This window comes from Periophthalmus magnuspinnatus, chromosome 14 (assembly GCF_009829125.3).
Source record: "Periophthalmus magnuspinnatus isolate fPerMag1 chromosome 14, fPerMag1.2.pri, whole genome shotgun sequence".
Classification (NCBI taxonomy): domain Eukaryota; kingdom Metazoa; phylum Chordata; class Actinopteri; order Gobiiformes; family Gobiidae; genus Periophthalmus; species Periophthalmus magnuspinnatus.
In genome coordinates, this window is record NC_047139.1 from 25095855 (window position 1) to 25122367 (window position 26513).

At 38.7% G+C, this 26513-nt stretch overlaps 2 protein-coding genes across 2 annotated transcripts; both read right to left on the reverse strand.

Moving 5' to 3' along the window:
- Window positions 1-1308: 1308 nt before the first annotated feature.
- adssl (adenylosuccinate synthase, like) lies at window positions 1309-8209 on the reverse strand. The gene is made up of 13 exons (XM_033978658.2): window positions 7885-8209; window positions 7161-7263; window positions 6290-6358; window positions 6145-6195; window positions 5999-6065; window positions 5821-5928; window positions 5399-5480; window positions 5124-5250; window positions 4906-5060; window positions 4419-4543; window positions 2782-2879; window positions 2473-2622; window positions 1309-1944 (listed from the first exon to the last, which is right to left on the reverse strand). The coding sequence occupies exons 1-13, from the start codon at window positions 8116-8118 to the stop codon at window positions 1892-1894; spliced, it is 1422 nt and encodes a 473-aa protein (XP_033834549.1). The 5' UTR covers window positions 8119-8209; the 3' UTR covers window positions 1309-1891.
- A 6720-nt stretch (window positions 8210-14929) lies between these two features.
- Window positions 14930-25564, reverse strand: kif4 (kinesin family member 4). Its single transcript, XM_033978560.2, has 31 exons — window positions 25350-25564; window positions 24884-25034; window positions 24685-24799; window positions 23538-23728; window positions 23357-23446; window positions 23119-23285; window positions 22736-22830; window positions 22473-22592; window positions 21752-21927; window positions 21617-21678; window positions 21349-21481; window positions 21109-21167; window positions 20921-21026; window positions 20731-20835; window positions 20435-20617; window positions 20229-20332; window positions 20013-20157; window positions 19615-19725; window positions 19455-19538; window positions 19265-19378; window positions 18641-18796; window positions 18465-18562; window positions 18122-18251; window positions 17884-18054; window positions 17691-17807; window positions 17549-17626; window positions 17365-17466; window positions 17101-17274; window positions 16574-16702; window positions 15927-16040; window positions 14930-15588 (listed from the first exon to the last, which is right to left on the reverse strand). The coding sequence occupies exons 2-31, from the start codon at window positions 25004-25006 to the stop codon at window positions 15394-15396; spliced, it is 3747 nt and encodes a 1248-aa protein (XP_033834451.1). The 5' UTR covers window positions 25007-25034; window positions 25350-25564; the 3' UTR covers window positions 14930-15393.
- Window positions 25565-26513: the final 949 nt, after the last annotated feature.

The window sequence follows — 26513 nt, forward strand, 5'->3', positions numbered from 1 at the left end:
AATCTGAAAACATGTGTCTTGTGCACATTAGAAAGACTGAAATCCATGAGGCAGTGCTGAGTTACACCTCTAATGGATTCACCAAGGAGTCCACTTTACACTTTAATCCAATCCCTGAGAAAGCTTTTCAACTGTGAGAGGAAGTGGACATAACTAAGAGGGTGTCAAGTAAGAGGAGTAAGTGAGACAATAACATAGGCAAGTGTATTAGCAAGTCCATCGCTTAACTCATTGGATTACAAGAATGTGGCATAGAATTAAAACGCCTGCCATTGGGAATAAACTGTATTTAAAGGAACCCTATGTAAGGTTTACATTTTAAAGATGCACTATGTACTCTTCTGGTAAATGGTTAACTCTTGCTTGTATCTATGGAGATGTGATTGCTTTTCCTGGAACGTTTCACAGCATTAGCTATTGTGCATTTAATCAATTACAGGTGTTGTTATTGTAAAAATAAATGTGAATGGGCTTGACAGTCTATTGATCTGACCTGTAACTTTGCTTGGTAGTGCCACCTGTGTCCCCACATACGAGGTAAACATGATCAAATATTACTCTTACTTGTAACAGTTGTAATGATTTGTCCATAGTATAAGAATGTTTGTTTCTGGATAGGAAGAGAGTCCTGAGATGTGCCGATGTTTTTCTAGTGTCTCTCACTGTATGTGCATGTGTAAGGCGGGTCCTCTTCTGGTTTGCATGGCGTTACACATTAAGAAATTTTAAGCACTCGAACAAGGTGAATGTTTAATAACCCTCTCAGAGTGGGGGTCACACATTCCTTAGTGAGAGGGGCCACAGATAAGGAATGTGGCATACTATAGCCACTGGTGGGCATGTGTTATTTACCTTAGCTTTAGTAAATCAAGGTATCAGTTTGATGTAGTGCTGCACTGCTAGAAAATACCTTACAGTTGTTAGAAAAACATCTGATATGATGCCCAATTGTTTATGTAAAAATGTGGTGTTTTGGTTCTCAAGACAATTACCTAATCAAAAAGGAGCCTCAAGAGTGTTACATTTTTGGGTTGACAGTCCTCACTACCTAAACCACAGCACCAACAGCCAATCATTAATCAGTACTAGTGGAGCACCCTGGGTGAATTCTGGAGGCTCTGAGGTTTTGCATGAGGCTGTTTTATACTGAGAATGAGAAAAAACCTGTGTCGTCTATATGCAGGCTAAGGCACTGGCAACCCAGGTTCAGTAGTGATTGTAATATACTTTTTTAAATTGCAAACTACAAGCTACATACAGTTCCTTTGATAAACAACTGGACATGTTTTAAATAAATGAAGCAAACATCTCTCTTTGTTACCTTTATTGATAACAAGTTGATCTTAAACTCCCAAATGGAAAAATATGATGTACATATCACCATTTACATTTTTCACAGATTTTTGTATATCTCCCAACATCAGAGTGACATATTTTTCTGGTTAAAAACTAGGTTAAGAAATAATACAGAAGATAAATCTAAACTGAGAGATTCAAATTTCTAAATTGAATTTTTTTACAATACACTATTCACTTTTAAATCATGTCCTTACAAAAGCCAAAACAACTTTTATGTTACAGATACTTTCCTCGTAACAGTGAGATAAACTGCTACCGTGGAATGAAATGAAGGACTACTGCTCCCTCTGCTTAAATCCCAAAAGGAAACTAAACACGGAATAAATACAGATGCTTGGAATGAAGTTTTTAAATCAAGTCTAAGAAATTGGTACCATAGCTGTGCAAACATAGCCATTAGAAAGCCTTGCTGGTGAAATGTCTTTTTTTTTTTTATAGATGTTTGCAGTATGGATTCCTATCAAGTATTCAAATATACATCTCCCTTGTAATATTGTGACCTATAGGAAAACGTGGGAATGTCGACGATGGATCAGAAGAGTTTGATAATGCTTTCCCTGGACTTCCCGACTCCAACCCATTTGACTAAAAACAAAAGGAAAAATGTGTTAAAATGCAGGCTGCCAAAGCAGTGGGCTCAGTTTGGCTTAAAGTGCATATGACAGGTTTTCATGTTTTTTCTAATAAGTGCTTCCCTTAGGTGGGATACGAGTAAATATAATTTTACAGTATTTGTGGAAAAGAAAAGAATAGTACAATATTAAACGAAGTAGCAGTAAGTGGAAGCAAAGTCAATACCTACTAATCCAAAATGCACTGAACAGTGAGCAGAGAAATGAACTCAGTCTAAATACTTAACAAAACAAAAGTGATGTTATTTATTTTGTATTAATCTAATCAAAACTATTGTGTAATTTGCTTCAGTTTTTGTTAACATTGTGGGTGCTAGATAACAGGTATGAAATTACCTAGCAAAGTAATTGTAGCACTAAAAAACTAGACTTTTTTCAGTAAAACGTTAATTCTAATGATGTCAGCTCTTTTGTAGTGAAATGAGTAGTCTAATCCGTCATATGCACTTAATAATTGTTAAAGTGATGCCTCTTTACAAACCTGGCACTTGTAGAAAGTCCTCAATGAAGTGAATATAATCTTGTGCCTGTGCTGGCAGCTCTTCAAAGCTCCGCGCTTCCTCTGTACTGCAGCACCAACCGGGCAGGGTCTTGTACTCTACCTCCACTTTGTTCAACACATCCATATTGGCTATGATTGAAATGAAAAAGAGGCATTTAGTTTGTGTAAGAGGAAACAACTAAAAGAAATTAGGTCTTAAGTGAATTGTGAGCATTTCATTAAGTAGTTGGCACTGAAATAGCAGATCTATAAAAATCAATACAACACAATTTCAAGAAAGGAACTTACCCGGAAAACTTGGAAGAGGTTTTCCATCAACATTATAGGCAACGCCCACTTTGATTTCAGGTAATGTGTCCAAAATGTCCAACTTGGTCAGAGCAATTCTGCAGTAAAAGATGAAAAATAGACGATAATTAGTCATAGGACCTACAGTTGAAGCCAGAAGTTTACATACACTATAAAAAGACACATATGCTTTGTTTTCTCAATGTATGACATGAAATCAGACTAAACTTGTCCTGTTTTAGGTTAATTAAGATTACCAAAATTATGTCTATTTGCTAAATGCCAGAATAGTTAGAGTAATAATTAGAGGGATTTTTTAAACAAAATTTTCATTACTTTCTTCAAAGTGAGAAGTTTACATACAGTAAGATTACTATGTATTTAAACTATTTGAGAAAACCCAGATGATGATGTCATATCTTTGAAAGCTTCCGTTTATTGACAACATCTGAGTTAAATAGAGACACACACCTGTGGATGTATTTGAAGGCACACCTGAAACACACTGCTGCTTTGTATAACATTATGGGAAAGTCAAATGCAAGTCCATAATTCTCTTCCTGATATTTTGGCTGATTTGTTAAGTCTGGTTGAAATTGCACCTTACTTGACCGCTCAGGAAGGAGACAGGTTCTGTGTCCCAGAGATGAACGTGCTTTGGTTCGAAATGTGCAAATCAACCAAGAGTAAAAGCAAAACATGCTGCTGAACTTGATAACAGTGTGTCATTATCAACAGTGAAACAAGTACTGTACTGACATGGACAGAAATTCCACTCTGAAGGAAGTTTGCAAATGCACACAGGGACAAACACCTTATTTTTGAAGACGTCCTGTGGTCTGATGAAACTAAAATTGAACTGTATAGCCATAATGAGCATCGTTAAGTTTGGAGGAAAAAGGAGGTTTGCAAGCCTGAAAACACCATCCCAACTGAAATATGAGGGTGGCAGCATCGTGTTATGGGGTTGTTTTGCTGCTGGAGGGACTGGTGTAAAGAATATTATGTAGAAATACTGAAGCAACATCTCAAGACATCAGCCAGGAAGTTAAAGCTTGGGCACAAATGTGTCTTCCAAATGGACAATGACCTGAAGCATACTGCTAAACTGGTTACAAAGTGGCTTAAGGATAACAAAGTCAATGTTTTGGAGCGGTCATCAAAAAACCCTGATATCAGTGCTACTTAAAATTTATGAGAAGACCTGAAAAGGCATGTGCGAGCAAGGTGGCCAACAAACTTGGCTCAGATACACTGGTTCTATCAGGACGAATGGGCCAAAATTCCTGCCAACTGTTGGGTCAAACATTTTGGATATCCTTTCACAAGCTTCTCTCAAGTCATACAGTTTAAAGGCAATGGTACCAAATACTAATGAAATGTATGTAAACTTCTGACTTTGAAGAAAGTAATAAAAATGCCATTAAAAAAATCCTTATACTCTGACATTTAATAAATAGAAATAATTTTGGTAATCTTAATTGACCTAAAACAGGAAAGGTTTAACCTGATTTCATGTCAGACAGTAAGAAAAAAACAAAACATATGTGTCCTTTTATATATTATATAAAATATGTATATGTAAACTTGTGGTTTCAACTGTATCTGTTAATGTAGAGGAACGTGATGTAACTTACGCAGAAAAGCCATTGACCATGTGGGCATATCTGACCAAAATGAGGTCCAACCATCCACAGCGCCTCCTCCTGCCCGTCGTCACACCAACCTCTCTGCCCCGAGACTGTAAGAGGTCCCCAATGTCCTACAACACAAGTGTTAACACAAGTGAACAACTGGACTATAGAAGGACATAAGCCTTTAATGAAACCACAAACATTATACTAGGGATTAACATGTTTTGGGTCTTTTTAATCAGGAGGTTTACAGCCAATCCTCTGCTCCAAACCACATGCTTTCTGCACAGACAATGTTCAGGCATGGAGCGTGATGATTAAATGTCCCTCTTGTTGAAAAAATTAATATTTATCAAAATTAGGAAAAAAATGTGATTTTTTTTTTTGTCATATCACCCAGCCCTGCCTTGTACTCTTCACATTAATGTAGTGTGAGCTGACCAGAACATAGAACGTTATTTGCGTGTCCTTGTGACATATCTTTACTTACATTACTGAGTTCGGTTGGGAAAGCCCCCACTCCCACTCGGGTGGTGTAAGCTTTGACGACGCCGTAGACTCGACCCACATATGATGGGGGGACGCCCAGCCCTGTGCAGACCCCTCCCACAGTGCAGTTTGAGGAGGTCACAAAAGGATAGGTGCCTAAACAGAGAGTGTGTTACCGGGAGAAATAAGGCAATAACAGCAGTTTGTCTTGTCCCTTACCAAAGTCAATGTCCAACAAAGCAGCATTAGCCCCTTCCACCAGGATCTTCTTGCTGGGTCCAGTTAGTGCTTTATGCATGAAATACACCCCATCAGTCACAAGGGGGCGCAGTCTCTCAGCATAATTCTGTCAAACACAATGGAAATACTCAAACTCTTTGTATTCAGTACAATGGAATAGCAATCTGATGAGCCTCAGAAACACAGCATCTGAACAAAGACCCTACTATGACATTTTGAATGTAATATTTGAACACATAATCAGCTGTTGTCACCTTCAGCTGCTGAAGTTCAGCCTCAATGTCAACGTTCAGGTTTGGATACATCGTCAGAAAATGTTCTGCCAGCATTCGAAACCTGCAAATCCGCAGGGGACACTGTGAGGACCTGTCTACACATGTTTGTGCAAAACATATTTATCAGATTTATAAAGCCCAGTAACAACTCTCAAACAACTTAGGATTCATGAGTTACATTCAGCTGTGGCCACCTGCTGGAAAAATTTACACTGAAGTGATAACAACATGATCTCATCTCCAGGATAAGTAGTCTGGATTAAAGTAAGGTTAAGCTTGTGTCCTCTCTATCGGTGGTGAAACATGTAGTACTCAAAGAAATACAAAAAAAAAAACATATTGAACAATGTTTTATGATTTTATCATAAAAACTTTATGCTGCAAAGAAAGTAAAGACTCACTTCTCCTCAAAAATCTTGAAATCTGACACAAGGTCACAAACCCGAAGCCCATTCCGAGCAGCTTTGGAGGAGTAGGCGGGACCAATGCCCTTCTTTGTGGTTCCAAGGCTGATGCACAAAGGTCACAGGTCAACACTTAACCCACATTCAGTCTTAAATCTAAATGCAAATGACTTACTTTTTCCCTTCTTGTTGCTGCCGCTGCTGCTCCTGGATACCATCAACAGCTTGATGGAAGTTGAACACTAAAAGCAAAGAATGTACGAAAACAGTTTTGATACACATTTACACAGTATTCATTTAAACTATTCAATTAAGACTTACCGATGTGTGCACGATCAGAGATTTTCAGCCTCTCCTCCCATCCCTGTAATCCTAAAAGAAAATGTACAAATAAAAAAATAAAAATAATACAAATAATATTAATAGACATGTTAAAAGTAATAAGTAAAGACAGCTTCAACTCTACCTTTGCCTTTTTGCAGATTCTTTTCAGCCTCCTCAAACAGACCTGGCAGGTGAATCACTACTCCATTGCCTGTAACATGAAAAACTTAATGAAAGTTTTGTAAATTGCAATTAATCATAATGTAACCAGAACTGAAATGTATAGGTTACTGTTTGCACTTGTGTTCAAAGATGAATACAAGTCACACTTAGAAATAGGCCAAATGAGCTTGATTATTGCTGCGTTCATGTGCTGCTCGGGAACTCGGGGTTCCGACTTGTTTGTATTCATGTGCTTTTATCTCAAAGTTGAGATTATGCCACCAATAATACAAGCATTAAGTCTGCTCTTTAACAGCGTTTAAAAGAGCTAACCTATAAGATTTGTGCTGTTAGCCTTCTCAAAATCTAAATTTTTATTTTACTTTAGCCAACACTAATTAACATTGCATCTGAAATCATTTAAGCAGCAGTGTTGGGTCTTTCTTGCTCAAATCTGTTGCTCTTATGATATGAACAACTGACAGTAAACTCCTGAATATAATAATGTTTAGTTAAAGAGCTCAAATGTTTCAGATAATTTGAAAAAAATCTGTCGAATATCTTCCATCTTCACATAGCAGGAGATGTCAGGTGTGGAAGTCGGGCTACTCGTTTTCACAAGTTCCCAAGTTGTTTTTCTGACATGTGTGAGAGTTCATGGGCAATTTCCCCGAATTTCCAAGGACCACATGAACACAGCATTTGACCTCACAATCTCATGCATTTTTGTGATAAGACTTTGCAAATTTCCAAGACGTTTATTGTCCCATGTTCTTCTGGCCAAATAAACATGACAAAAAAGCTTATTTAAAATGAAAATATTGTACATATTTCAATTTAATTGTCTTTACCAATAAATGAGACAGCCTTTTTATTGAGCACTCCGCTGGGCAGCAGATGGAAGTCATACTCCACAGAGTCCACTACAACTGTATGACCTGCGTTGTTGCCTCCCTGCAAACAGATCAAACATATGACCCAAAAGAACAAGGAACATCAACAGTGCTTTGGCAATAATCTTATGTAACTGGTGGCTCAGGGCCAATCAGGTATGTATCATCCATTACAGAAGTGGGCTTATTATGACTTGTTCAGTGAATTCATTTGATTAGTGTACAAATTATTCTACATTTTCTCACCCACTATTGTCGTGAAACCTTTACTAAACAGTGGTAGTTTGGACAAATTAGGATAGCATAGCCTACATTCCTGGTTCAGCTGTTGTAAAGGAGGAGGGGGAGCAACTAAGAAGCCATCTGTGCTACTACTTAACAGCTATAACAACTTAACACGTCAGCAATTTAACAGCTACACGATATGTCGAGGTTATAAACAAAGACAATGCTAAAGAGGCTCCAAAAACACACAATAAACAGATAGCTTAGTGCTACTGTAGCATAAACTGAGCATGTACTTCCGGGAGGCGTCACAGATGGTTGCTGACGTCAGAGGTTAGATATGAATATGTAACGGTAGATAAAGGAGCACTTATCCCAAAAAACACTAAAAACAGGACATTATACACATCTAAACGAGAAAGTCAAGTGAGTAGTGTCAATTAGAGCGTTCTCGTACCTGACACCTGCACACAATGTCCGCGTCCATGGCGAGCAGGTCCACTACTTTCCCCTTGCCCTCGTCGCCCCACTGGGCCCCGAGCACCACGGTCACTTTGTTGAGCGGCTCTGTCATAGCGCGGAGAGCCGACTGCGACACGCTCTCCCGGGGCCGTTTCACTACCGGCTCCCCGTTCACCGACGCCGCCTCTCGCCCGTTTAGGTTCGCCATTGTGCTCTCGGAGGCTGCCATGCTGCTTCTGCCCTTCTCACAAACAAACCGGAATATGGTTTTACCGCGTTTCTGTGCGTCACGGGAAGTGTCTCTACGCGCACATGAGTCACCCGTGTTTGGCCACTAGAGGGCAGTGTTTCCTCTAAACAATGAGGCTGTCCACTTCAGAGGGACAGAGGGCCCTCAAGCAGGTTTGGGGTCGCACAAAATATCTGGATCTGTTGACAAAAATGATAATACAACTGCCACCATTGACTTTTGTAAAAAAAAACAACAAACACACACACCCCCCCACATACACACACACACACCCACCCCTACACACACACCCCCACCCCCCCCCCACCCCACCCCCCCCCACACACACAAGGCATTACCAGCATTGTTCTGCCAAATTGCCAAAACCAAAACTAAAACTAAAGCAGAACTAAACTAGACTATTATAAATCTAAACCTAAGAACAAGAACAGGGTCACTAAATAGGGTGAAATGGGACAGTTTGGCAATAGTGACAGGAGACATCCAAAGATTAATTCTACTCACATTTTATGTGTTTTCATTCAGGTTTAGGTCTTGTTGTCAATTTTAATTATTGGTTTAAGTAATAAACCAAATATTTTAGGGACTGTCACACAAAATGTCCCCTGTCCCCCAAGTCAAGGGTCTGCTCAGGTAAAGTGGAACAAATACAAAATAATGGGATTTCCCATTGACTGTGTGGAATAAAAGCAGTGTTTTTGTACTACTTGAAGCAGCCAAATTACTTTTTAAAGTTTAAACATTTTATTTTCACTGGGATACCCAAGAATCTGTATCAACACTGAATGAGTGAAATTTATTTTTCACTCCCTCAGCAGTAATGTTATTCATAGAGCACAGTGACCCAGGACAAAGAGCAGCTCACATGTTTCTGAGCTGAAATGGTCAGTAGTGTGTGTCTATAGGCCCTGCTATATGGACCTGTTTCACTGAGTGTTTTTGTCATTTTATTTCTTTTTGTGTCTTTCCCTGACTTTATATGGACATTCCTGGCATTACCGCACTTCTTCAGTTGGTGACCTTTGGCGTGTGTCTGCGAGCCTGAGACATGGCCTGAGCTGCACTGATTTCTTTCGGAGAGGATGGTTAGAAAGCCTACTCCAAAATAGGGTTCGGAATGAGCTCTGTTGGAGGCTCTTTTCAACCTGCACTCTGTGAAGCCTAGAAGGCTACTGGGTCAAATGAAGAAGCCATCAGCCTGTAACTCAGAGGTAGAGATATGTACATTGTCATGCACATTCTAATGCACCGACTACACAAAACAGGATATTATTAAACATGACCTAATAAAGTTTACTCTTATTCTCAAATACAGCCTGACTAAAACAAATACAAAATACTTTTTGTGCCTATCATATCATGTTTATAACAAATAATACACAATCAAATGTTTTCTTCACAAAATACAATCATTCAGTTGTAAACAAAGAGCACATTTCAGTGACATTTTTTTTTATATTGTTTTATTCCAAATAGTACACTTTATATAGGTCTATATACATCCCCTTTTCCAAACAAGCAAGAGTTCAGGACAAAATACTTAATTTAAAATGTTTGTAAAATCAACATCTGTTTCTTGTGTGCTCTTAAGTCAAGTGTGTTTAATGGGACACACACAGCAGTGGCCTACAGAACTGACAGGCAGCCGTGCAAAACACTGGCTGTCAATTCATAGGTCATCACCTTGCAGCCCTGCTCCCATAATGAAATGTATAACCATATAATCACACGTTATACATACACAGTATATATTACTGATGGTGGTTGTTTGTGATGTCTCTCTGCAGGTAACAGCACCTCCACTGGAAATATCTCATCTTCCACATGGAGTTGCTGTTACATCCAGCCAGCACCAGCGGAATAAGAACATAACTAAAGTATCAGAAGACATGTAAGACCGTATGTGAGCCATTCTTCACAAACCTCTCCAAATATCCAGGAGGACTCAGCAGGATAGGTGCAGGTAACTATGAGCCAGGTGAAACTGGAGAGGCTTTAGTATCCCTCTTTCCTCCAACTTTGACCCTGGCTCCTCCGCCCCTGTTTATTGCCTGTAGTATTCAGCATCATTGCTCACACTTCTGTACCAGTGCGGCCAAAGGGCCAAGGCCTGTGCTGATAACACTGGTTTTATGATGGTTGTCAACACGAGGCTGGGTTTCAATATGTGAATATCAGGGTGTGTCTGACCTGTGGACCTGCAAGCTCTCTGCTTCCTGCTCTCTTTGAGGCCTCACCAGCACTTAAACATTGGCTTTTTCTTAACTACATTTGCTACTTTAGCTGAAAAATGTAGTAAAAGAGTAGTGTAGCGATGTTCTGTCCCGTTCCTGAAATGGATAGAAACACAATTCAACTGTTATTAAAGACGTCTACAATGACTGCATTTGTCCTTTATTGAACTGACAATGTCAACACTTAAGGTACAAAATAATACAAAATTATACAGTGTTTGCTGGACTAAACAGCTTACTATAAATTCTTCTTACTTGCTCTTAGTACTACTACTACTACTACTACTACTACTACTACTACTACTACTACTACTGCTACTTACAAGTAGCTTTCACTTTTCTTTAACTGCACTTTTCCATTGGCCTTTTTAAAACTGCATTTTGCTTTGGGTCATTCACCCTCACTCTTTCACCTATCTTTGGTCAAATCCAAAACGATCAACACTGTAAACGTTTTAGCCCTGAAATAACTTGTGTACTCACCTTGGGTGCCAGCGGACACAGCTTCTGGAGAATATAGAGAATGTTGTACTCAGAGACTCCCACACTGCCCGCAGACCCCCAGAGGAGTAGAAGATGAGGATAGAGACAGCAGAAAGCCCAATACACACGTGTGACTGGTGTGAAGTGTTGATTTGAGCAGGGACAGTGCAGTAATGGCAGTGGACGAGTGCAGCCAGTTTAAGAGATCATGAGTTGGTGGCAGGTTAATGATTAGACTTGCGGTCAATATTTAACAGGCATGACGCCCTGCCCCTCAGTCCAACATCCTGATTCTACAGTCACACACAGGGCAGGGCATCTCTTTTGTCCAAAATATGCATTTGATCATTTACCAAGGCAGCCACAAATAGTACTTACATCAGTCTATATAAACCTACATAGTGTTGGGGGATAGGTGCATTTGAACCAAAAGCTTATTTAGCATTGTCCCAACTTGGCATTGACATTTTGCACAGTTACAAGAATCAGCAAATATGAAACTCAAAGGTATTAAGCAATAGCACCCAGTTTAATGACAGCTCCATAAAACAATGAATGACAGGGATAAAAATGAAGTCATTACATACACCTTTTATCAACAGAACATTTTATTATATGGGTTTAGTTTATATAGTGCAATGAGAATGAAATGTCAAGATCAATAAAAGTGATTTCAGACATCACATTTTAATCAAGAAGCAATTATGTATATTGTAATCTATCCTCCAAATATGGTAGACAGTATCTGTGAGGTAGTGATGTGATGTTCGTTGGCGAGTCAGCTCTTTTGAACGGTTCCTTAATGTGAACGGTTGGATCCGGATCAATTTTTTTTTAAAAGCCGAATCTTTTACCAATTTTCAGGCATTTTTACACTGATTAACACTGAACTGAGACAAGAATCAGCACAGAAGCAGAGCAGGAGACAGGAGTGAGAGCTTTGTGCACAAAAAACATATTTGATTTATCATAAGAACTTTTTTTTATTATTATTATTATTTTTGTTGTAATGCAATGTTTAATTTACAGTCTGCATTATTTTAAATGATAAACAGACTCCCACTCCCAGTTAAACACATTAAGCCTTGGTCATTTTTCTATGATTTATGTGTGGATAAAATGAGTCCTCACATTAGTTTCTGTCATATAAATAAATAGTATAAGAGCCAGTCTTTTGAACGGCTCTGTGAAATGAACAAATCCAACAGATTCAGATCCCATAAAAAGGCCAAAAGTTCCATCACTAGGTCACACGGGTCATCTGCAGCACTCCATGACTTCTTAAAACTTTTGTTCAGAAGCCGTTTTATTTTGGGTGGCAATAATCATTATTGTTATAGTAGCAATTTAGTTTGATTCATCAGATTGTGGCATGACTGGATGACTCAATTTAACCATTCCACAATTGACCTATGCCTCTGTAACATTTGCACGTGACGACTGATAACTGCAGACCAGGCCAAGTTACTATTTTAATGTTTGAAAAATGAATACTGTTTTGCAAAAATGTCAGAGTATTAACTAAATGCTGTGGCCTTAAACTGTGTGAATATATTGAATTATGCAGACAAAAACAAATAAACATATAGAAAACAGTTTATGAGCCAAAATGTGGTCTTTATTTAACCTCATGAACCTCTCTAATTCTTATATGTGCCTATTTGACATTAGCTAAACTACAGCATTACACATTTTGAGGTTATAAAAGCTTATTTCAGACATGAGCCACAATGAAAACATTTACATTTTGTGAGACACGACTTCAAACCAATGAAATCACAGCACGTTAGCGTCTCTGGCTCTTATACGTGAGCTATCTTATCTCAAGTTCAAGGGATTGCTGAGAGCAGAGTCCAGTGTCTTGACGAGAGACGGCCCAGCTCCAGATAAAGCCGTTCTTTTGAATAAGCTTCGGTCATAATCATTTCTGCTGCAGATAACTGCTTCAATTTGCTGAATAAGACATTATCTGGTGCTGTGCAAGGTCACAAACAGCCCCCAGAGACACACTGATCTCAATTCAAGAATCATTTACTCATGTTTATGACAACAGGCAACAGTGGGAGCCTAGAAGTTCAGAACAATGCGTTTAACTGTTGGGTTTTCTAATTAATATGTTTTACATGTACAAATGGAAAATTAACTGTACACTACAGTTACACTACACTACACTATTCACTCTCTATAATGGCAGTACGCATGTTGTTGATAACCAGGTACCACAGTGAGCCAATAGTGGCTCCAGTGGGCACTGCTGTAGTGTCCTTAGGCAAGACACTTCCCTCACATTGTCTAGTATGAAAGTGTCGGTGGTGGTCGGAGAGGCTGATGGCTCAGACTGGCAGACTCGCTTCTGTCAGTCTACTCCAGGGCAGCTGTGCCTTGGGTGTCTTGAAAGGTGCTATATTCATATTTAAAGGTTACATACAAAAATTGAAATACAAGCACCTGTAGTACAGACACATCTCCTTTTCAGGAAGTAAAATTGTATTATTTTAACATTATATTTGACTTGAATGATGTCTGTGTAATCCCTCGAACAAATATAAATAGTTGTGTGGGGAAAGTTCAGTTCAGTTTACATGACCTATGCACAGTCCCATACGTTAGTCATCTCAGTACAATCAGAAGTGATTATGTTTACCGAATCAAAGACCTTCAATCCATGTGCCATAAATTGAATCTTTATCAAGGCAGTGCAGTAAACACCAGCACTGCCCATATCTGTGACAGTAAAAACTAAGAGGGCATCGCACAGTACTTTATCTCAGGCCTAATGAGGAAATGACACTTTGGGCCCAGTTTCACAAAAGACACTCTATTAACTCAGGGTTCATCTCCCCTGAGACGGGCAACTCAGAGTCTTCTGTTCCACTAAACAGGTGTGGAGCACAGTTATAAAATTCAGAGACAGTAAAACTTGAGGTCAGCAGAAGACACAAGACTTTATCAATGGATCCCAGAAAAGATTCACTGTGGCAACTGTAAACCAGAGGTTTCAATCTCAGAGAAACAGGAAGTCATGTGACTGTGGATCAGTCAGATTTATTATAAAAGAATTGTGGAGGGGCACATTGTTTAATCAGTTTATTGATTCATTCATTTTACAATTTTATTATGAAGGCCTACATACATTTGCTGCAGCGTACTTAGATAAAATAAATAAATAAAAAAATATTTAAAAAGTTTAAATAATGACAATTTTATTATTTGATTTAAGATTTTAAATTAAATTAGCCAATTGCTTTTTTTTTTCTAATATAAGATGTTGAGAGCTGTGTAGCTCATTGAATTTTTAAATGTGTCCTACATAAATCAAAATTTTATAGTGTACCTGAATTAAACTGAATAAAGTATGATCCATGAATCTAATGAGCTGCACCCAACACAAAGGTCAGGTTTGTAAATCATCTGAGAAAAAATAAGTGTAAAGTATAAAGACAAATCATTAAACTGTTGTTAAGCTTTATTAAGTGCACTTGGTCCATCTGTGAGTGTCCAGTCAGAGCTCTCCTTCAGGAGCAGACTCTGGTTAACCTCAGAGGAATAAAACCTGCTCTGGACCAGGTGAGGTTATCAGAAGTGAGTTACCATAGTGACTGACTCAGGTTTTAGGTTAACTTTCTTTGTGAAACAGAAGACTCTGAGTTGACCTCTTTTCGAAGTTAAGAAAGTCTGAGTTTGGCCTAAACCTGTTTCTTCCTGAAACAGTCTTAGCGTAATTGGTGTAATTTACTGGAAGACCTTCAGGCTGGTGCCAGCTTTTCATATTACAGTTGGATTGTATGTGGCTTTTAGCGCCCCCTGTGGTCATGTCATGCAACACAACTCACAGCATCAACATTTGAGTCACACAAAATAACCAAATCTTAAATGTCTTCACCATTTCACACTAGTTAGAAGTGTTTTTTTCCTCACTTTAATTTAATTGTCGGGAATATTTTTTTTTATAATAATCCTCTATACTTTGCTTATTGACTACTGGTCTCATTTTGTATGACCCAATAGAAAACAAACAAGTTGAAATAAACATTTTATTAAAACCAATCGGAGAAAGACTGGTATTTTTGTTTAAGCCTTGTTTTAATTTCATGTTATTGACCTTCTACAGTTGAACTCCCACAAAGAAACAGTAAAAACAAGAGGAATTATTAAAAATAAATAAAAACAAACTAAATGGATCTGGTGCAGATACTGATAAAAAAAACATTTGACTGAAAGACTTTATTAAACTCCAAGAAGCACTAAAGTCACACTCCAATCACTGTCTGTTAAGGTTTCTTGTATTATTTCAATGATGAACTGTTGATCAATGTTAAAATGTGTTTAGTCTGACAGCAAGAAGAATCATAAGTAATATTTAAACCAATACATTATGTACAAGATTTTAGTTGATTATATTTAGTAAGTAATGCTACTCACCCTTTATAACCTCTAGCAGTTTACAATCAAGAGCTACATTAAAATTACAGTACAAATAATCGAACATAATCTACATAAAATCAGACAAGACACATTAAAAGCCACATAGTGCTGGTTAAGATTCTTCCCTGATCGGAGTGCAACCAGCGAAGAAACTGTTCTGGAAACTTGTTAGGATCTTCTTCTTTTTCTTGAGGAAGCTGACAGTCGTCCGCTCATCCTCTTCTTCTTCGTCCTCCTGCTCTATCATTATGGTTCGTTTCAGCAGGTCTTCGGTATCGTGCCCCATATCTCCAATTTCTTTAAGCACCTAAAACGCAAAGATTACAGTGAGATTAGTCAGATTATGGCAAAAAACACTATTTCTTTTCCCCATATTGATCTAGCTCAGTTTTCAATTTGATTTTATTTCTCTGTTTATTCATCATCAGTGACCTTTAACACAAAACAACAGCCCAGTTTCTTCCTCCACAGTTTGAACTCCAAACCACATGTTTTTACTGACAGGACTGTAGTTGAACCCCCAAAATGCCTGACATATCAATGACGACTGAATCTCAATCTCTAAATTAGGTTGCCCAGCTCTGAATAAGTGGTTTATATATTTACAACATAGGCTTTTAAAAGTGTAAGTTCCAGATTGTTTACCTTCTTGGTTGGTGTACAGGTGGGCGGTTTGAAGAAGGTGGTGTTGTCAGGGCTCCCTGTGTCTCGAGGAGATACAGCTCCTTCCCTCGACACATTCTCAGTCTGACTTGAATCCTGTATGAACAGTTTGTCAGAGTCAGTATAATGAAATTAACAACACCAAAACATAAGCACTAAAATGAGATGGCAATTATGAGACTACGAAATACTAATAAAAGATATTAAATGTCTATCATCAATACACAGTACCAACAAACTGCAAATATATACACCGATATGACTATTACATTTTCTTATAACTACATTGGTTATTTTAATTGCATCTGTTGAATCAGATTTTGGACATGACCCTATGATCCAACTTTACATATCTGAGCTTGAGTAAAATTTTCAGATTATTAAATTTACTGCTCAATAGATGTCAAATATATCATTATTGTCCCATTAATTCATTATACACCTTCCAGTGATAATCAAACTTGAACAAATGTTATCAGATGTAAATTCTCATGTTAGCGTTAAAACTTGTATAGGATAATTCTGGTTTTGTCCATGTGCATATGTGCCACTGTTGACTACACAATGTTGTCATTAGACCTTGTATTGAAATAAATACCATTTACTGCTCTTGACTGCACACAACTCACTTTAGTGGCAGACCCATTGTTCTCCATGTTACGACACTTTTCGTGATCACACTGGCAGTTCTCTCCACACGCCATCTTTCCCTTGCGGCACCTGCACAGTTTGTTACTGCAACGACCTTTGCAGGAGCACTAGAGGCATAAATAAGACAGACAACATACATGACAAAGTCTGAATAAGGCTGCATTTAATCAGCAACAATTATTTCAATTAGCCCAACAATAATTCACTATACAGGTATTGTTATATTACAATATGATGCATTATGAATATATATATGATGAAGAAATAAATATTGTTTACATATTTCAACATTTTATTTGATTAAAAATGTATAAATATTCTCAAGCTACAAGCCTTCTGTCACCACAGAAAGTGAATTATTGTTATTTGACAGGTGTCTTTGTGATAAAACATCTTCTGACAGGCACTTTAGAGTCTATTTCGTCCTGATAATGATTATTCTGATTAACTGTTGTGGCCCCGTGTACAGCTCACCAACTAGAGCAAACATGGGTTTGATTCTTACCCCAGTGGTTTTCGATTTCCTGGAGCTAGTACGTCCCTTTTCATTCTTTTTTGGAAGCCACTCTTCAGGTTCCTCCTCAGCCTCCTCCTCTTCCTCACTGGGAGACATTAACTCCTCCACAGTGATAGTTGTATTTACTGGTGCCTTTGCTGTGGTGAAGCGCTTCCCTTTAGGCTGTCAAATGCAAGTGAAATGCAATATTTCTTCAAAATTCTTGAAAATTATCAATGTCCATGCAACCACAGTCTGGTGTAGTAGCCTTACCTTTGGGGGGATGTACTCAAATGAATCCTCAGACATTTGTTCATTGAGAGCTGCTGGCGCAAGAATCTTCTTGCCACTTGCCAGCTGAAGGAGTGCAAATTTCTGGGGAAAAAAATGTATTATCATTGATAATGAGCTGACTCTCTGTTCATGAGTATAACTAATGGTAGATGCACTTGTTCACCTGTTTGAAATGCTCATTCTGCTCCACAAGAGACTTTTTCTGTTCATTTAATTCCCGTAGCCTGGCGATCTCTTCTTCCTAAAATTGAACACCATCACATAATAGTCCTTATCTTTCTATTGTTCCTCTAATCCGCACCAACCTGGGCCTGAAGCCGCTCTAGAAGGTCCTTCTCCCTTGAACTCTCCCCTTTGGGCACTGGTTTCTCAGGTTCGGCACAAATAGATTTGTTTTGAAGTTGTGTAAGAAAATAGTGGACCTGAAGCACAATGACAAGTAAACATCATATAGTAATGTTAAATGATATGTCATCTTTAAGGATAAGATTAAAACACCTTCTCCTGGTGTCTTTCCTCCAGTTCAACCAGCTGCTGTTGGTGCTCCATGTCCATAGTGGACATCACGTTCCTCTCTTCAGCGAGCATCTTTCGCAGGTCCTGGGCATTTCCCTTCTCTTGTTTCAGATCACTCTCCAGCTTAGCACAAGCCGTTTTAGTGCTCACCAGCTGGAAAAACAAATATGCTCGAGTGTACTTATAAAGAAGTAGATAAGATATTTTCATATTTGCTCACCTCCGACATGAGGACCTTGAGGGCGCACTTGGCCTCAACAATGCTTGTGATGCTGTCAATGCGTTGTTTCCAGCGCCCATCAGTGTCGGCCACCAGAACTTTCTGCTGAAGGTCGGCGATCTGGGCATTTCTGAAAGTGACGTGTGGTGAGTCTCCATCAGCCCATATTATCACGGGTTATGTTTCTAGGCATTTGCCTTTCTACTAAACATCCATTGTATCCCAGTATGTTAGTATCAGAAAAAACAACCTAACCTTTTCTACAAACTCCAAAATGTTTGAAAAACCACAGGTTTTGGATTCCAAATGTAATTAATGTAAAAATAATATTTACATGACTCACCTGAGGCTCATCTCAGTCTCCAGGTTTTCCACTTGTTTGCTCAGAGGGGTCTCTAGTGCCCCCTGTGTTTCCAGCTCAGAGATGATTAGGGTCCGACGCTGAAATTACAAACGATAAAAAGTTTAATTCTGTGTTTTTTTTTCTTTCATCTACAGCCCAGGTTGACAATGCCTCACCCTGATTTTAGAGGCAGGTCTGCCTCCAGCCTCGATTTGCTCCTTGAGATGGTTAATGTCCTGAGCGAGAACCTTCCTGTCCTCCAGCAGGTCGTTCAGGTGACGCCGTGCCTCCTCTGTGCTCACCATCACCTCCACTTCATTGAACAGCCAGGCCTAAAAAACACAAAAGAATCAACAGGGTTGACATCTACAGGTTGGGAAACAAAAAGAGGATTATCTGTCTAATGGAGGAGCTGGATTATCCTCAGCATTTATTTAAATTGCAAATGCTACATTTATATATTTAATAGAATGTCTTAAAAGAATATCCTGTCTGATGATAGAAACATAAAATTCTACCTATAGTTTAGACCTCTATAAACATATTTTAAAATGCATGGGATTCTTGTATTAGTTCAAGCAAATCTAAGTGCAATACAAAAATTTGTACAGTCCTATTTGATACTCATCATCTTAAGATGCGATTTACAGATCTGGAAAAAACAATAACAATATAGTTTCAGATTCCATATTGGCACTTTTAGAGAAGTTTTGGTTTAAAAAACTGAGATCAATTACTAAATTAAAAGATTAGTAAAGTTTAATAATTCCCTTGCGTCTCCAGGTTAAACACATGATTACCTTCACTCGAGCAGCAGCACTCTCCATGCCTTTGCTCTGCACATCTTTGCGTTTATCTGTCACTTCGCTTCTTTTCATCAGAGCATCCTTTAAGCGCTTATTTGCAGCTGCAGCCTGTAAGAAAGAAAATTGTTTTAATGGGGTCTATAGAGAATGTTGCTTTAATAACTAATGATCCTAAACATTTTACCTCTTCGGTTTTGCGGCGTAAGACATTAGCCTGTTTCTCAAAATCCCTTTCAAGTTTGAGCAACTCATACTGCCGCTTGCGATCCTATTCAAAAAGAAAATGCAATGATTAGAATGTAGAAAAATGAAAATAAAAGTTGAATGAAGTCGCGTGTGCATACTTTTTCTTTAAGCTGAATCACTTCTCTGTCCTTTTTGCTCTTCCAAAGCCTGAATTTCTCAGAGTCATCTCTCATTTGTCTCATGAGCTGTGTACGCTGAGTCTTCATTGCCTGCAAGAACACATTGATTGCAAAAGTGTTTGTATGGAGTTGAAAAACAAGGTACAAAATATATCAGAATATTTAAGTCAGACCACTGCATGCTGTCTATAGCTAATAATAAAATAGACAGCGAAAGCAGTGCTCTGACTGGCTGTGCCCCAGTTTCACTTCAGATTAATACATGTGGATATTAACAACGGGCTAAAGGGTTTGTGAGAGCTAGGGACGAGTTAGATTTAAATATGCCCTTCCTTCTTCCACAGTGAGATAAACAGGTACCCCGCTTTAGTAACTACCTGGATCTCCTGCATGAGCTTGCTGACTTTCTGGACAGAGGATTCTTTAAGTTTTAGAAGTTTTGACTGTTCCAAGAGTTTTTTCTTCATTTCTCCAAGTTGCCCTTCCAGCTCCTGCAGCCTTTTTCTGCGCTGTTCACTAAGTCTACACAAAGACACAAGATAAGAGCAAACGATCCAAAATAAAAATAAAAATATACACATTATCCTACATACTTGGCCTGGCTTGTGTCTTTCTTTGCACACTGTAGAGCCAAAACAAGGTCCTCCTTCTCCTTTTGCAGACAGTCCACAGCTGTTTGTAGTTCCTGAACATTTTTCTGTGAAGAAATTAAAAAAAAACATTAAAAACCCCCTCTTATATAAGTCAGAATATGTCTCTTCTTATAAATCTCTATAAATTGAATATGAAGATGCCTTACCTGGTGCTCTGACTGCATTGGCTCCAGCTGACTGTCATTCTGGCACATTTTCTTCACAAAGGCTTCCTTTAAACTCAACACCTTGTTAAGTTCGATCAGCTCCTTTGATAGCTGGGCCTGCCGCAATGCATGATGGGTGGTATAGGCCTCTGGGGATTCTTTACCAGCACTGGCTGCAGTATCCTATTAAATCCAAGACAAAATGATTACTATAGTCCTGACACCAGATATAGATCGATAATTTAAAAAACAACAGAAGAATCAGAGCAGAGAGTATACAAATGAACCATACATACAGCTGGGGAAGCATTTGCAAAGTTTTGGCTCCCATTTGTTGATGTCTCCTGTAGATCCTCTGTTGCCATAGCATCAATAGAAGCAGCGATCCCTGCACTTTCAGTCTTAAAGAGCAACAGTAACAATACATAAGGGTTTTACATTATAGAGATTTATAATGCCACCACATTAACTTAAACATGCACAGACCTTTAATTCCAGTATGATGTCTTGTAGGTTTTTCATTATTTCCACATTCTCCTTCAGCTCCTGGTCTTCCAGGTTGACCAGCAGCTTCTTCAGATCTACAGCACATCTGAAAAAGAGCAATAATATAGAAAATGTAGCAAAATATATGTTTTGTTTATAAATGCTGAAGTGGCATTTATTAGACTTACGCTTCATGCTGCCGCAGTTGTTCTAGTTTGCTCAGCAGTTTTTCATTTGTTTGTTCTGTCTAAAATAATTCACACAAAAGATCATTTAGATTTATACAACACAAACAGGATCTCATAATATCCAACATATAAAAAGCACCCCTAGGAATGTTATTTTAGCTAGTGTGAATTTGGAGAAGGTTGTGGCTTAATTTTAAATAGTTCTCAATGGCAGTTTTAGATCATAAATGTAGTTTTTACCATAATGATCTTCTCAAACATGAGAGCGGTTTGTCCGGCTGCCTCGCTCAGCTCACGGCTCAGCTTATTGTTCTCGTCCTGCAGAGTGCGGTTTCTTTCTAAGAGCTTGGTGACTTTCTCGGTGGACTCCACCCTGTGTCAAATAAACAGTTGGACTATTGGGGCCTTTATCAGTTTTATCTTGCAAGTTTTTGTGGCATGAGATTGTATTCCATCCCTAATTTGTATGCATTTATTTACATTGGGAGACAAAGTCCAAATGGCTTACCCAGACAACACCGGTGCTACTCCTCCACGGGCATGAAGTAGCATCACCTGCAGTTCTTGGACCTTAAAAGATTAAAAACAGGAGATGTATACTGCAGTGGGCAAAAGTCTTATTTTTATAAGTATAACTGTGTACCTGCTTCTTGAGACGATTCATCTCAGCTGCTCTGGGGTCAATGTTGATGATTGGTTTGTTTTTGATCTTACGAGCTCTGTCGGCATATCGCAATGTATTAATGGTTTCTTCCATGTTTGAGTCTGCTGGGCTGACACATGCGACCATCAGTGTGTGACTGTTTCCTCCCAAAGAGTCTGATGACAAAAAGATAAATTTATCCCACTTAATCTGCAACTTGCAAACAAATTCTAGTCTCAGTAACCTAAACGTTTAAAAAACTACTCTCAACTTATACTTATCTTTAACAAAGCAGGGTGTTATTTGAGAATAATATTAGAAGACTAAAAGGAATCTCTTTGAAGTGATTTGAAATAATCACAGTCATCATAATAATAGTTCAAACGTTTCACATCAAATAATACAAGAAACGATTTGACCATACGATCAAAAACAAGGGCTCTATCAAGTCTGTATTGGGGCTAAAACTGGTCTAAGATGAGATAAAACCAGGTTTAATTAGACTAAACTATGGGTAATAAAGGAGGACAAAAACATTAATAGATCTGTCTCTAAATTAAACAAACTCAAAATGCATCCCACCAGCGGTACATGCACATTACTTTAAGAAAGACTGGTCTGGGGATAGTAACAACATGTACTGTATCTAAAAGTACTATTCAAATAGGAAAAACAAACTGATGTTGACCTAGTTAGACCATTAGAGAAAATCAAAGCCAACCTTGTAGCAGACGTGTGAGTTTTGAGTCTCTGTAAGGAACAAAGGTGTTTTTCTTGCTTTCATCGCCCAGAGCACTGATTACATTTCCCAAAGACAAAAGGCCTTTATTGATGCTGATGCCTGCAGAGAAGGAAAAAAAGGGTAGACTTTTGGAGAGCAGACAACAAAACAAGTGTAACTAAAATGGTAATTTGATAACCTGTGGTGCCTATGAAAAACATATTTAAAGTACAGCCAGTGCAGATTAAATAAAGACATATTACCTTCTTTCAAACGATCCCCCTCTGCTTTTGTTTTCTTTTGCCTCTCTGAACCTGCCAGATCCACAAGATGCAGTTTGGAAACTACAGAATCAGACCTGGAAACAGTCAAATATTTAATTACTTTTATACAAATTACATTAATTTATAACAATAACAAATACTCATTAGCCCATTCTAGTGCTGTTTAATGGTACTTTCTATACACCTTTACAATTGTGTGCAATAATTCAGCCAAACACTCAATTGTGGTAAACTGTTTCTGAAGCCAGAGCAGACTAAAACATAATGACAATATGTAACAATAACCACCAACTCTTGAGATTGTGGGTAAATGTAATACCATTGGGCCCCTGCCCTGCTGCCAAATATTACAGTCATCTTACTTATCTGTTCCCCTGCGTTGCTCCAGGGTGATTGTGAAAATGGCATGAGAGCGTGAAGAAGCAGCATTCATGGCGGTAGAGCCCACAGTACGAGAAGAGTTCCCCTGCTCCAGGCAGCCTACCATCTCCTGAGCGGACATCACCTGCCTCTCAGTTAGGCCCACGATCTGCAAAACAGTTTCATATAAGGCCATACTAGGACTCTTACGATTGTAAAAGAACTGGCCACACCACTGACCTTAATACCATCTTTGGGGTCTTCTCGAATGCTGAGAGCTGGTTTGTCTTTAGATGTTGAAAGTAAGTCAAGAATCTCTTCATTATAGATCTACAAGAAACACATATAACCATCAAAGACACAATTACAACTAAATTTTTCAAGCTGAAAATATTGAAAGAACAGTGTACAATAAACAGACCTCAAGATAAGATACAGCAAGGCAAAATTCACACTCTGTGGCATTTTCCTTTTCTTCAAAGATTTTTCGAATAACTCGAGGAATCACACCAACAGACGGGTCACCCTCTTGAGCTGCTGTATATGTTCCTCCCATGGAGTAAGTTTTCCCTGATCCAGTTTGCCCATAGGCGAGGACTGTGGCATGGTAGCCTAAAAAATAAGATAAGCCTTTATTAGTCCTACAGTGGGGAAATTCCAGTATTGCACTGCACAGTTCAAGAACAGCAGGAAAATGGTAACAGGCAATAAAACAAGATAATAGCTTAAAATAATTTAAAAATAAACTAAAAAATAGACTCTAATGTAACACACTGTTTCTTATTATGTACAAAAGAGTAACAGTGCAGCATATAAACAGAATAAATATCAGTAAAGCGACTTCAGGAGATTTACATGGTATTCAGTATTGCACATGGGTATAGTTGAATGACACATGTTCAGTGTTAACGGTGTTCGTTGTACAGTCTGACAGCAGCAGGAAGGAAAGACCTGTGAAACCTTTCCTTCACACAGGGACGGTGAATCAGTCTGTCACTGAAGCTGCTCTCCAGGGCAGACAGAGCATCCTGCAGGGGGTGAGACTAATGGCCCAGCATAGAAATTACCTTAGCCAGGACCCTCCTGTCCCCCACCTCCTGCACTAAGTCCAGAGGACAGCACAGGACAGAGCTAGACTTCTTGATGACCTTGTGCAGCTTCCTCTTCTCCCTCTCTGTGATGCTGCTGTTCCAGCAAACCAGACCGTACAGGATGGCTGATGCCACCACAGAGTCATAGAAGGTCTTCAGGAGTGGCCCTCTCACTCCAAAAGACCCGAGTCTCCTCAGGAGATAGAGCCTGCTCTGGCCCTTCCTGTACAGTGCATCTGTGTTGTGAGTCCCATCCAGTTTGTTGTTCAGATGAACACCCAGGCACTTGTATGAGTCCACTCTCTCAATGTCCCTTCTGTGGATGTTCACTGAGGGGGCAGTAGAGTGGCATCTGCGGAAGTCCACCACCATCTCCTAAAGCATTTCTAACTAAATGCTTGTTTGAAACCATGTTTACAAGTAACTGAGCATGAGATTGTATAAAAGGTATGAAACATTATGCAAACTTAAACTGACCTTTGAAAAGACCAGACAGTAACGAGGACACTGCTGTTTTGAAAACCTCTTCTTGCTCGACAGTTGGATCGAACACATAATCATATGTGAACGCCTTTTCTGTCCCAACAATGACCTAAAATGCACAAAATCAAAGACCCCATAAACGTACAGTACTCTTACAGTCAGAGGCAGACTATTAGAGGCAGCGTGCACAGACCTGGGGCTCTCCGGGAACAAAGGTGAGGCAGCACTGACATCCTTCATTGATTTCTTTGGGCACCAGAGGCCGACTGCGCAATGCTACACGGACAGGGATCACCTTTGCATCCTCACTGGTCATGATGAACTAATAACCAGTAACCAGTAATCTACCAGTAAACAACAAAAAACAGTAACTATTAGACAAACTGAACCACGCATACACATTTCACAACACTAAAAGTAGGCCTGTGTCTGCGTTAGAAACAGAACACGCTCAGAGTTTGATTGCCTTAGCTTCCAAGTGTAAATAGATACTGTCACTCATAACTATGTCAAACTCAACAATAACAACCGTTTGAAGTTTCGTATTCATTCATTTAAAGAAAGATTTCAATAAATTACAAAACACTGACACCCGTGCGTTTTGTTTATCATGTTCTTGAGTGAATGAGCAGTTAGGCTACGTTAACGTTAGTAGTTACCTCCCTGTTTTCTTCTCTCCAAGACGAGCATATATATTTCCACACACTTGCGTAAACGTAAGTAGTGGACTGCTCATAAAACGATTACAATAAAGCAGCAGAAAAGTGCAGTGTAATCCTTTAGTAAAAACTTAGTCCAGCTGCAGACATAAAGGTTTTGCTGCCCGCCACTTTCAAACACAAGCTCCGCCCTCTTCCGCCTTGTCCCTCGCGGCTGTTTTTGCTCGTCATAGGGAACCTCATTGAACATTAGCGCCACCAATCGGACCGGAGTAACACATGCCTGGATAAAATAACAAAGAAGTATAACACACAATTCAGTTACTTACACTAATAAAATATGACTAATTAAGGTAAATATTATTTCAAGGTGCCAGTATACAGACTATTAAAGATAAGATTAGCTTTATTAGCCCCACAATGGGGAAATTCCAGAGTTTCAATACAAAATCTGAGAACAGCAAGAGAACAGACATGCAATCAAAAACTGACATAAATATACTTGTATCTAACCATTTAAGTTGAATATTTGAAATACTTTGAATAGAGTTAAAGCCATAACTTTTTAGCAAAAAAAAATTGACAAAAATAAAAGTATAGTCCAATGAGGTTCATCTGGTCTTCTGTTAATTTATTTTAGTGGATTCTTTTTTCAGATCAAGGTTTAATTTGTTTTTTATACCTGGCAGTTTCAACTGTTCATTTACGATCTGCCTCAGTCCAAACTGTCAGGCATGAAAAACAAACTAAACCTTGGTTTGGAAAAATAATCTATCAAAATAGTATGTTTTTTTTTTTTTGTTTTTTTTTTTTTTCCATTTTGGTTGGGGGCTTGCATTTCCACAAACCTCCTCCTGCCTGTTTCCATGGAAATTGTCCTCCTTCGGCTATAACCTTCCACAGTATAAACCTAGATAGTATAAACCCTATCTATCTCCATGAAGAATGTATCAATATGGTTTTAACTTTTTAACTTTATTTCCATTAAATCGTGCAGGTAAAGTGACTTCAGTGTATTGTACTGAAGATGATTCACATTACGTGTAATGGTACACCATTAAGTAGCCCTGCTCTGTACTGGGCTGTCCTCTAAGTGAGGGAGGTGGGGAATGGGAGTGACCTGCTAAACTCACATCTGCCATGAGTCTTACCCAAAGTAGCTTC

What these genes read in the sequence shown, in the direction of transcription:
- adssl (XM_033978658.2), bottom strand. Translation starts at nt 8,118, where the DNA reads ATGGCAGCCTCCGAGAGCACAATGGCGAACCTAAACGGGCGAGAGGCG. An exon ending in TTCAAGATTTTTGAGGAGAA is followed by an intron (nt 5,481 to 5,820) that starts GTGAGTCTTTAC and finishes GCGGATTTGCAG; the next exon opens with GTTTCGAATGCTGGCAGAAC. An exon ending in ATGGTCAATGGCTTTTCTGC is followed by an intron (nt 2,880 to 4,418) that starts GTAAGTTACATC and finishes CTTTTACTGCAG; the next exon opens with AATTGCTCTGACCAAGTTGG.
- kif4 (XM_033978560.2), bottom strand. Translation starts at nt 25,006, where the DNA reads ATGACCAGTGAGGATGCAAAGGTGATCCCTGTCCGTGTAGCATTGCGC. An exon ending in TTGTTCCCGGAGAGCCCCAG is followed by an intron (nt 24,800 to 24,883) that starts GTCTGTGCACGC and finishes TGTGCATTTTAG; the next exon opens with GTCATTGTTGGGACAGAAAA. An exon ending in TGAATCGTCTCAAGAAGCAG is followed by an intron (nt 21,679 to 21,751) that starts GTACACAGTTAT and finishes TAATCTTTTAAG; the next exon opens with GTCCAAGAACTGCAGGTGAT.